General features: G+C 43.8%; 1 protein-coding gene across 14 annotated transcripts in view; it reads right to left on the bottom strand.

The window, feature by feature from the left end:
• Nucleotides 1-12121, bottom strand: part of LOC109866910 (lysine-specific demethylase 7B-like) — a 62270-nt gene that overhangs the window by 25379 nt on the left and 24770 nt on the right. For all 14 annotated transcript variants that reach the window (XR_004204774.1, XR_004204772.1, XR_004204773.1 and 11 more), the window contains exons 3-4: nucleotides 10394-10511; nucleotides 5316-5476 (exon numbers count right to left, since the gene is read on the bottom strand). Coding sequence is in view for 11 of the 14 variants with exons in the window: in XM_031801133.1 (XP_031656993.1) it covers nucleotides 5316-5476; nucleotides 10394-10511 (279 nt within the window). In the remaining 3 variants the exon portion in view is untranslated. The remainder of the gene's footprint in view (nucleotides 1-5315; nucleotides 5477-10393; nucleotides 10512-12121) is intronic.

The raw sequence follows: 12121 nt of genomic DNA, 5'->3' as shown, positions 1-12121 counted from the left end.
CTTAGCCGGACATGAACCTGAGATGTCTGATAATGTACTGGGGAAGTAAGGGGATCCCATAAGTACCAAACTCAATAGTGGAGAGAGGTGATGAAACACTGTCTTATGTAAACTAATCCACCATTATCTACACACGTTTTCATTATTGGTGGATCAAAGGTAGACTCAGAGATATGACGTAGATGCAGAAAGTAAACAGCATTGTGGTTCAATTTCCGCAACAACTAAGAACATTGAAGTGCGAAGCTCAACTTCACTGTTTTGGTGCCCGACAACCACACTGTGAACAGTGTAAAGTGGACCCCTACACTAGAGATTGACTCGTAAGTGAAAATTCATTCCTGTTAATATTTTTCCTGTATTGTTCTGACCCAGCAACAGTTCTATAACCCCAAAACATTCCTGCCCTTCCCGATAAAAAAAAAACACTCCCGTCCTGTGCTCATTTTTATGGGCAGAAATATGTAGGCTATTGTGTTTTTATGAAGTATTGAAAATAATTTCAGTAATTCAATATGCAACTGCGATGTGGGTGTCTTTACTATCTTAGTTAAATGCACTGACTGACTAAGTTGCTCTGGATAAGAGTGTCTTCTAAATAAACCTTTTCACTCAGGTCCCCCTTCCAGCATTAGGGCACATTCCGTGCCCTCACCCCTGCACACACATTTCTATGGACACAAGCACTGTTCATGACACAAACTTCTCACCCCTCTTGTTGAGAAAATGTACAGTGCCTTGCGAAAGTATTCGGCCCCCTTGAACTTTGCGACCTTTTGCCACATTTCAGGCTTCAAACATAAAGATATAAAACTGTATTTTTTTGTGAAGAATCAACAACAAGTGGGACACAATCATGAAGTGGAACGACATTTATTGGATATTTCAAACTTTTTTAACAAATCAAGAACAGAAAAATTGGGCGTGCAAAATTATTCAGCCCCTTTACTTTCAGTGCAGCAAACTCTCTCCAGAAGTTCAGTGAGGATCTCTGAATGATCCAATGTTGACCTAAATGACTAATGATGATAAATACAATCCACCTGTGTGTAATCAAGTCTCCGTATAAATGCACCTGCACTGTGATAGTCTCAGAGGTCCGTTAAAAGCGCAGAGAGCATCATGAAGAACAAGGAACACACCAGGCAGGTCCGAGATACTGTTGTGAAGAAGTTTAAAGCCGGATTTGGATACAAAAAGATTTCCCAAGCTTTAAACATCCCAAGGAGCACTGTGCAAGCGATAATATTGAAATGGAAGGAGTATCAGACCACTGCAAATCTACCAAGACCTGGCCGTCCCTCTAAACTTTCAGCTCATACAAGGAGAAGACTGATCAGAGATGCAGCCAAGAGGCCCATGATCACTCTGGATGAACTGCAGAGATCTACAGCTGAGGTGGGAGACTCTGTCCATAGGACAACAATCAGTCGTATATTGCACAAATCTGGCCTTTATGGAAGAGTGGCAAGAAGAAAGCCATTTCTTAAAGATATCCATAAAAAGTGTTGTTTAAAGTTTGCCACAAGCCACCTGGGAGACACAAACATGTGGAAGAAGGTGCTCTGGTCAGATGAAACCAAAATTGAACATTTTGGCAACAATGCAAAACGTTATGTTTGGCGTAAAAGCAACACAGCTCATCACCCTGAACACACCATCCCCACTGTCAAACATGGTGGTGGCAACATCATGGTTTGGGCCTGCTTTTCTTCAGCAGGGACAGGGAAGATGGTTAAAATTGATGGGAAGATGGATGGAGCCAAATACAGGACCAGTCTGGAAGAAAACCTGATGGAGTCTGCAAAAGACCTGAGACTGGGACGGAGATTTGTCTTCCAACAAGACAATGATCCAAAACAAAGCAAAATCTACAATGGAATGGTTCAAAAATAAACATATCCAGGTGTTAGAATGGCCAAGTCAAAGTCCAGACCTGAATCCAATCGAGAATCTGTGGAAAGAACTGAAAACTGCTGTTCACAAATGCTCTCCATCCAACCTCACTGAGCTCGAGCTGTTTTGCAAGGAGGAATGGGAAAAAATGTCAGTCTCTCGATGTGCAAAACTGATAGAGACATACCCCAAGCGACTTACAGCTGTAATCGCAGCAAAAGGTGGCGCTACAAAGTATTAACTTAAGGGGGCTGAATAATTTTGCACGCCCAATTTTTCAGTTTTTGATTTGTTAAAAAAGTTTGAAATATCCAATAAATGTCGTTCCACTTCATGATTGTGTCCCACTTGTTGATTCTTCACAAAAAAATAGTTTTATATCTTTATGTTTGAAGCCTGAAATGTGGCAAAAGGTTGCAAAGTTCAAGTGCAAGGCACTGTAGGTTTAAAGTTTATTTCCTGCAATGCTACACACTTTGTCATGCCTAATGTGTACTGATGTGATATTTGAGTGACTACATTACTACAAAATCTATGGGATTAAAAAAAAAACTTGCTAAAAAACGCTAGCTGACATGGGCTAGTTGATCTGGACATTTCTGACAAGTTATAAATAGCTCTCTAAGGTATGAAATGACTGACATGACAAGAGGAAAACTGATGATGCAATACCCAATTTCGAAATTGCACCTTCCACACCCCACAGTTTTAGAACCCCTGTTCTAAATTACCTAAATGTAGATGTAAGGCTGGAGGACTTCAGCAGGATGGTCTGCTCAGCACACCACCGGCATAAAACTGTAGCCAACAGCTGAGCACTGAGCATGTACACTACCTTTCAAAAGTTTGGGCTCACTTAGAAATGTCCTTGTTTTTGAAAGAAAAGCACATATTTTGTAAGTTGATCAGAAATACAGTGTCGACATTGTTGATGCTGTAAATGACTATGTAGCTAGAAAATGGCAGATTTTTAATGAAATACCTACTGAGGCCCATTATCAGCAACCATCACTCCGGTGTTCCAATGGCACGTCGTGTTAGCTAATCAAAGTTGATCATTTTAAAAGGCTAATTGATCATTAGAAAACACAATTATGCTAGCACAGATGAAAACCGTTGTGCTAATTAAAGAAGCAATTAAAACGGACATTCTTTAGACAAGTTGAGTATCTGGAGCGTCAGCATTTGTGGGTTTGATTATAGGCTCAAAATGGCCAGAAACAAAGAACTTTCTTATGAAACTCGTCAGTCTATTCTTGTTCTGAGAAATTAAGGCTATTCCATGCAAGAAATTGCCAAGACACTGAAGATCTCGTACAACGCTGTGTACTACTCGCTTTACAGAACAGCGCAAACTGGCTCTAACCAGAATAGAAAGAGTGGGAGGCCCCGGTGCACAACAGAGCAGGATGACAAGTATATTAGTGTGTTGTTTGAGAAATAGTTTCCCTCAAGTCCTCAACTGTCAGCTTCATTAAATAGTACCCGCAAAACACCAGTCTCAACGTCAACAGTGAAGAGGCGACTCCGGGATGCTGGCCTTCTAGCGAGAGCGCTGTCACCTCTTCCCATAGTGGCCTCACCTGCACCTCTACCCACTGTAGCACTGGCTGTAGGTCTGTGTCCCGTCCCTGCTGCTGCCCCCATTCAGCCACGTCGACAGTCTGCAGCTCACAGCAGACAGGCCCGCTCGCCCGACACACTGTGGCACAGACCCCCTCTGCACACAGCTCTCTCCCGTCCCCCTCTCACAGTGGCGGCAGCCGTCTGCAGTACAGGGCCGACGGGACATGGCGTTGGAGTGGCGTGCCACTGCCCTGTACACCACTGTGAAGTCAAACAGCTGAAGCTCCTCCAACCAGCGTGCCACCTGCCTGAAAGACATGTGCCACTGGAGAGCAGAGTGGTCAGTCCTTACAGTAAAGGGCAGGCCACCCAGGTAGTACTTGAAGTGTTTGACGGAAGCCACAACAGCCAAGAGCTCCCGCCGGGTGACACTGTAGCGGCACTCATGTTAGTCAAATGTTTTGCTGAAGTACGCCACCACTCTCTCCCTCTGGCCGCACCTGGGTCTTCACCCCACCCATGCCCACATTGCTCACGTCTGTGTCCAGGATAAAGGGCAAGGTGAGGTCAGGGGGGGGCGAGCACGGGGGCCTCGATCAGTGCACGTTTGAGGGTGTTGAATGCCTCACACTCCACTGTCCAAGTGAAAGCCTTGTCCTTCGGCAGCAGGCGGTTCAGGGGAGCAGCAACGCTTAAGAAGCCCCGTACAAACCTCCTGTAGTACGAGGCCAGGCCCAGGATGCTGTTCAGCTGACGCTGGTCGGTGGGCCAATCTCTGACAGCCCCCACCTTGTCCTCCATGGTGCTGATCTCCTCCTTCCCCACTCGGTGGCCCAAGAAGGACACCTCTCTCTCCTCATGAAGTGGCACTTCTCGGGGTGGAGCTTCAGACCTGCGGCAGCCACCCTCTCCAGCACACGTCGTAGCACCCCCAGGGCTGACTGGAAGGAGCTGCCATGGGCCAGGATGTCATCGAGGTATACCACACTGCTGTCGGGGGATGCCATCCAACACCCTGTCCATCAAACGCTCAAAAGTAGCAGGAGCGTTGCACAGGCCGAAGCACAGGACCTTGAACTGCCAGTGTCCTCTGTTAGTGGAGAATGCAGTTTTGGCTCTGGCCTCTGGGGAGAGGGGCACCTGCCAGTAGCCACTGCGGAGGTGTAGTGAGGAGAACCAGGAGGACCCCTTAACCAGGTCCAGTGACTCATCGATACAAGGTATGGGGTATGAGTCCTTCCTGGTTACCTCATTCAGCCACCTGTAGTCCACACAGAACCTCAGCGTGCCCCCCTTCTTCGGAACCATGACTGGCGCCACCCAGGGGCTGTCTGAGGGCTCGATGAGGGCTTGACGGTTTATTAACCCAACTTTACACAGGCCCACACCAAATAAATGAAAGATACCCCACAAACCAACCGTGAGCTTCTCTTGTGAAGGCCAGACGTAAGAGAGAGAACAAAGGCTAAACCTGGTCTTAACTTCCAATACTTCATCCCCCTTGCCCAACCCCCCCTCCACTCCGCCAACCACCAGGATGCCCAGCATCAGAACATTCCAGGCATTCCCGTGATTGGCAGATAGCAGGTTGATTGGCATGTCGGACCCCGCAAACACTGGGTACTGGTAAGTACAACACAACCACCTACAACCCTAACACACAGCTGTCTGTGCGGGTCGCTACAATATATTAGCACACTGACCCAATTCCTTTGAAAATGGGCCAGTTTTGAAATATGGTACAGTTAATGTACACAAAGCAAACAAAGGCACCAAAACAGCACACTGACAGAGTGATCTAAACAGCACATACTGTGACAGAGTGATCGATTCTTAAAATGTTCTCTTCTTACCAACATACTCCTCCACATCCCTGACAGAGAAGCTGGAGGGGGGCAGCTTGAGACCCAGTCCGCCTAGTTGGGGAACGGCGATGGGGTAGCTGAAGCCCTGCTTCTCCAGGTACTTCTGTGTTACCTGATGCCCCTGCATCTGCACCAGGATCTCAGCCGCACTGCAACAAAGGAAAGAGGGGTCATATATAAGAATACATCTGATCAATTAACATTTTATTGGTCACATGCGCCAAATGCAACAGGTGTAGCCTTTATCGTGAAATGCTTACAACACGAGCCCTTAACCAACCAAAGTGAAAAATACTATTACATAAAAAAAATGTTAACACAATAAAATAACAATAACCATGGCTGCAGGAAGTAGTTGGGGTGGGGGTGTTGCAATTTTTGCAGCTTCAGTGTCTTTAGATACTTTTGTCAGATGTCACTATGGAATACTGAAGTATAATTACAAGCATTTCATAAGGTGTCAAAGGCTTTTATTGACAATTATATGAAGTTGATGCAGAGTCAATATTTGCAGTGTTGACCCTTCTTTTTCAAGACCTCTACAATCCGCCATGGCATGCTGTCAAATTAACTTCTGGGCCACATCCTGACTGATGGCAGCCCATTCTTGCATAATCAATGCTTGGAGTTTGTCAGAATGTGTGGGTTTTTGTTTGTCCACCCACCTCTTGAGGATTGACCACAAGTTCAATAGGATTAATACCTGGGGAGTTTCCTGACCATGGACCCAAAATATTGATGTTTTGTTCCCCGAGCCACTTAGTTATCACTTTTGCCTTATGGCCTGGTGCTCCATCATGCTGGAAAAGGCATTGTTCGTCACCAAACTGTTCCTGGATGGTTGGGAGAAGTTGCTCTCGGAGGATGTGTTGGTACCATTCTTTATTCATGGCTGTGTTCTTAGGCAAAATTGTGAGTGAGCCCACTCCCTTGGCTGAGAAGCAACCCCACACATGAATGGTCTCAGGATGCTTTACTGTTGGTAGTGCTCACCTTGTCTTCTCCGTACAAGCTTTTTTCCAGATGCCCCAAACAATCTGAAAGGGGATTCACCAGAGAAAATGACTTTACTCCAGTCCTCAGCAGTCCAATCCCTGTACCTTTTGCAGAATATCAGTCAGTCCCTGATGTTTTTCCTGAAGAGAAGTGGCTTCTTTGCTGCCCTTCTTGACACCAGGCCATCGTCCAAAGGTCTTCGACACACTGTGCGTGCAGATGCACTCACACCTACCTGCTGCCATTCCTGAGCAAGCTCTGTACTGGTGGTGCCCCGATTCCGCAGCTGAATCAACTTTAGGAGACGGTCCTGATGCTTGCTGGACTTTCTTGGGCACCCTGAAGCCTTCTTCACAACAATTGTGAAAATTAATATTTGTGTCATTCTCAAAACTTTTAGCCACGACTAATATTTTTGTGAAAAAATTTAAGTTAAATATATTTCAGTGTTTACCAGCATTTGTAAACTTGCATTTGTAACTTGAGATAATTACAGTGCCTTTGGAAAGTATTCAGACATCTGGACTTTTTCGACATTTTGTTAAGTTAGTCATATTCTAAAATATAATATATAAATACAAATCCTCAATCTACAAACAATACCCCATAATGACAAAGCGAAAACAGGTTAAAAACAGAAATGCATTATTTACATAAGTATTCCCTTTGCTACGAGACTCAAAATTGAGGTCAGATGAATCCTGTTTCCATTGATCATCCTTGAGATGTTTCTACAACTTGATTGGAGACCACCTGTGGTAAATTCAAATGATTGTGTCCATTTCCAAATCTTGTCCACATCTATAGAAGGTCCCACAGTTGACAGTACATGTCAGAGCAAAAACCAAGCCATGAGGTCGAATTAATTGTCTGTAGAACTCAGAGACAGGATTTTGTTGAGGCACAGAACTGGGGAAGGGTACCAAAACATGTCTACAGCATTGAAGGTCCCCAAGAACACAGTGGCCTCCATCATTCTTAAAATGGAATAAGTTTGGAACCACCAAGACTTCCTAGAAGGACAACCATCTCTGCAACACTCCACCAATAAGGCCATTATTGTAGAGTGGCCATACGGAAGCCACTCCCCAGGAAAAGACAACAGCATGCTTGGAGTTTGCCAAAAGGCACCTAAAGACCCTCAGACCATGAGAAACAAGATTCTCTGGTCTGATGAAACCAAGATTGAACTCTTTGGCCTGAATGCCAAGCATCACATCTGGAGGAAACCTGGCACCCTCCCTACAGTGAAGTGTGGTAGCAGCATCATGCTGTGGGGATGTTTTTCAGCAGCAGGGACTGGGAGACTAGTCAGGATTGAGGGAAAGATGAACGGAGCAAAGTAGAGAGAGCATGCAATATGCATGTGTGTGTGTAAGAGTGTGTGGGTATATATTTACACACGTGTGTGTTGGAGTGTCAGTGTAGTATGTGTGAGTGTGTGGGTAAGTCCAGTGAGTGTGCATAGTGCCAGTGCAAAAGAGTCAGTGCAAATAAAAAGGGGGTCAATGCAAATAGTCCGGGTAGCCATTTGATTCACTGTCAGCAGTCTTATAGCTTGGGGGAAGAAGCTGTTCAGGTGCATTTTGTTCAAAGACTTTGCGCTCCGGTACAGACTGATTTGACTCTTTTTAAGTAGATGCATTTGTGGAGTGTGTTGACCAATCACACTTCATGTATTCACATTCAAGGGCCACAGGCTGAATACATGAAGGTAGTCTCTGTTGATGGTTGGTCTGTTGTCATATTTTTCTATGTTTATGCTGCACTCGTAACCAAGTGAGAATTTACCACAAACGACTGAAAAATCCACTTGAACAGCCCTCTAACAGGTAATTACGAGTGGAAAACTTGTCCATCATCCTGAGCTCCCACATGCTGACCTCTGACCTCACCTACTAAGGAAATTACCTCGATAATAGCATCTTCGGCAGTTAAATGCAACAAAACATTTATAAAAAGCAATCTATTAATATGTTGAACACTAATTTGTTAACAAGCATGATAGTTGTACTTTTAGTTTATGCAGCTTGAGGCCATTAGCAAATTGGCATTTCTCAACAAGTTTAAAAATTACGTAAATGCATCCAACTGGTAAATTCCCACCTCCCACTTGGTTACGAACACAACATTAGATGCAGCTGCGGATCCAACTTTTCTGGAGCCCTCTTCCCTACAGCTAAAGGTCCCGAAGCTTCTGCGCATGTGCAGGATTCAGTCTCTGCTCTACTCATAGAGAACAGGCTACTCTGGTGAATGGTGCTTGCTTAATAAAGTTTGATCAAAGCTGAATCAATGTCTACAAGATCACATAATGATAGTATTCTACATAACAAAACCGAATATAATAGCATAGTATAATGTTACTCGAAGACCAAAAAACACCACCTCAGATTTTAGGATGATTGTGATAATGGTCACATTTCTCTCTCGTAGCCAAAACCCAACAGTGCGCACCACTAGCCAAAATATGTGCTTCGAAACTAAACACAGGTAGGCTATGCTACAGTTTGTTAGCCCTTAAATTCTCTCACTGTACATAATTACAAACACTAAGATGCAAGAAGATCTAAAAATGCATATGAATATGATTGCATGGTTGGCATGCATACTGCATGGACGTTTCACTGGTAAAAAACGTAAAGAATGATCAATCACGATTGACAGTGAGAAACGTGACGGGACAGTGACCACAAAAATGTGTGCGTAAAGTCGAGGTAAAGAAACACATGGGCAGAACGGGATTTGGATCTTTGGCTCTGGGGAAAAGGGATCCAGGGTGGCAGGACGGAGGTGTTTAACTTGTGTAGGGGGCAGGATTTTAGTTTTTGGCGAAAAAAACGTACCCATTTGAAACGGCCTATTTCTCAGGCCCAGAAACTAGAATATGCATGTATAATTGTCAGATTAGGATAGAAAACACTCTAAAGTTTCTAAAACTGTCTAAATATTGTCTGTGAGTATAACATAACTAATATTGCAGGCGAAAACCGAAGGAAAATCAAACTAGGAAGTGCTGTTTTTCCTGAAAGCTCTCTGTTCCATTGGATGCCTTGCCTCCATTTAAAGGGATATCAACCAGATTCCTTTTCCTATGGCGTCCTCAAGGTGTCAGTCTTTAGACATAGTTTCAGGCTTTTATTTTGAAAAATGAACGAGAAAGATAACATTGCATCAGTGGATAGCTGGGTGTTCGCAGAGTTTTGCTTGCGCAACAGAGTGGGGCAGCCATCGTCTCTCCCTCTCCTATTGAAAAAGCGACAGTCCCGGTTGATATATTATTGATTATATATAACCTGAGGAAAGATTATAAAAAATGTTTGACATGTTTCTGTGGACATTATGGATACTATTTGGAATTTTCGTCTGCGATGTCGTGACCGCTCGAGCCTGTGCATTTCTCAACATAATGCGCCAAACAAATGGAGGTATTTTGGATATAAAATAATCTTTATGGAACAAAAGGAACATTTATTGTGTAACTGGGAGTCTCGTGAGTGCAAACATCCGAAGATCATCAAAGGTAAGCGATTTAATCTATTGCTTTTCTGACCAATCTACTTGGCTGCTAGTGTTTGTAATATTTTGTCTACTGAGAGAGATGTTCTTCCATAAACGCTTGTTATGCTTTCGCCGAAAAGCTGTAATTGAAATCTGACACGTCAGGTGGATTAACAAACAGCTAAGCTGTGTTTTGCTATATTGCACTTGTGATTTCATGAAAATTTAATATTTTTAGTAATTTAATTTGAATTTGGCGCGCACCAATTCAGCAGGTGTTGATGAAAATGATCCTGCTAAGGGGTTTGGTGTGTCAAGAAGTTAACTACAGATCCGTAGCCTCTTGCATTTTTTGAGTTGAGTTTGTATTTGAAATGTGTCACTAAGGGGCAAGAGCCCAGTTCATGGTGGTTCACTGCAATGCCCAGACCACACCAGGAAAACACTGGTTTTCAACTCAGGGTGTGAACCTGGGACTCACTGCTATGTGGTGACTTGTGTGTGCATCTGTGGCTTGGTCACAGGGGTGTCAGGCCTGCTGGTGGCTGGTATCTTGGCTCCTTCAGTACCTGGGAAAGGGCCTGTTCTGCAGCTCTCGTACAAACACAGAGGTCCCCGCCTGCACCAGCCTGCTGCCATCGTCAGGCTCTGTGTAGTCGTGCCGGTGCCAGTTGATACGCTTTTTCACTGTAAAGATAAAGCAACAATTAATTGTTAAACTCTTGAACATTCAGAGACTCCGTGATCACAGTAGATACTACACAGACCTAGCAGGGCTAGACTAGCTACTTAAGTGTCTGAGGGACATGAAAGCCTTGAGTTATGGATAGTCTCCATAAACCGTTTCACAAGCCCATAAAGCCCACGTCCTCCGCAGACGAACCAGGTCCATGTTCAATCTCAATTTGATGATTACCCCGACATTGAATTACCTTAATAATGCCCCCCATCAGTATGCTCTGGGAGGTCAGACCCACTTTAGACCATAAAGAGAGAAAAGGGTAGTCTACTTGACAGCCAACTATTCCCCAAATAGCAATTAAAATCAACCGTGCTGGAGTAATACAGAGAGAGACAGAGTGCGTGGTGGTGGGGTGTAGAGGTCGACCGATTATGATTTTTCAATGCCGATACCAATTATTGGAGGACCCAAAAAAAGGCGATACCAATTATATCGGCCGATTTTTTCAAATGTATTTGTCATAATGACAATTACAACAATACTGAATGAACATTTATTTTAACTTAATATAATAACATCAATAAAAATCAATTTAGCCTCAAATATGTTCAATTTGGCTTAAATAATGCAAAAACAAAAGTGTTGGAGAAGAAAGTAAAAGTGCAATATGTGCCATGTAAGAAAGCTAATGTTTAAGTTCCTTGCTCAGAACATGAGAACATATGAAAGCTGGTGGTTCCTTTTAACATGAGACTTCAATATTCCAAGGTAAGAGGTTTTAGGTTGTAGTTAATATAGTATTTATAGGACTATTTGTATTTCATATACCTTTGACTATTGGATGTTCTTATAGGCATTTTGGTATTGCCAGTGTAACAGTATAGCTTCCGTCCCTTTCCTCGCCCCTACCTGGGCTCGAACCAGGAACACAGCGACAACAGCTACCCTCGAAGCATTGTTACCCATCACTCCACAAAAGCCACGGCCCTTGCAGAGCAAAGGGAACAACGACTCCAAGTCTCAGAGCGAGTGACGTTTGAAATGCTATTAGCGCGCACCCCACTTACTAGCTAGCCATTTCACATCAGTTACACCAGCCTAATCTCGGGAGCTGATAGGCTTGAAGTCATAAACAGCCTAATGCTTGAAGCACAGCGAATAGCTGCTGGCAAAACGCAAGAAAGTGCTGTTTGAATGAATGCTTACGAGCCTGCTGCTGCCTACCACCGCTCAGTCAGACTGCTCAATCAAATATCAAATCATAGACTTAATTATAACACACAGAAATACGAGCGTTTGGTCATTAGTATGGTCGAATCCGGAAACTATCATTTCGAAAACAAAACGTTTATTCCTTCAGTGAAATACGGAACCGTTCCGTATTTTATCTAATGGGTGGCATCCCTAAGTCTAAATATTGCTGTTACATTGTACAACCTTCAATGTTATGTCATAATTACGCAAAATTCTGGCAAACTAGTTCACAACGAGCCAGGCAGCCCAAACTGTTGCATATACCCTGACTCTGTGTGCAATGAACACAAGAGAAGTGACAATTTCACCTGGTTAATATTGCCTGCTAACCTGGATTTCTTTTAGCTAAATATGCAGGTTT

The sequence above is a fragment of the Oncorhynchus kisutch genome, linkage group LG22 (genome assembly GCF_002021735.2).
Source record: "Oncorhynchus kisutch isolate 150728-3 linkage group LG22, Okis_V2, whole genome shotgun sequence".
NCBI classification, from domain to species: domain Eukaryota; kingdom Metazoa; phylum Chordata; class Actinopteri; order Salmoniformes; family Salmonidae; genus Oncorhynchus; species Oncorhynchus kisutch.
Note: the sequence above shows the minus strand (reverse complement) of the source record. Positions and strands in the feature narration are given on the sequence as shown.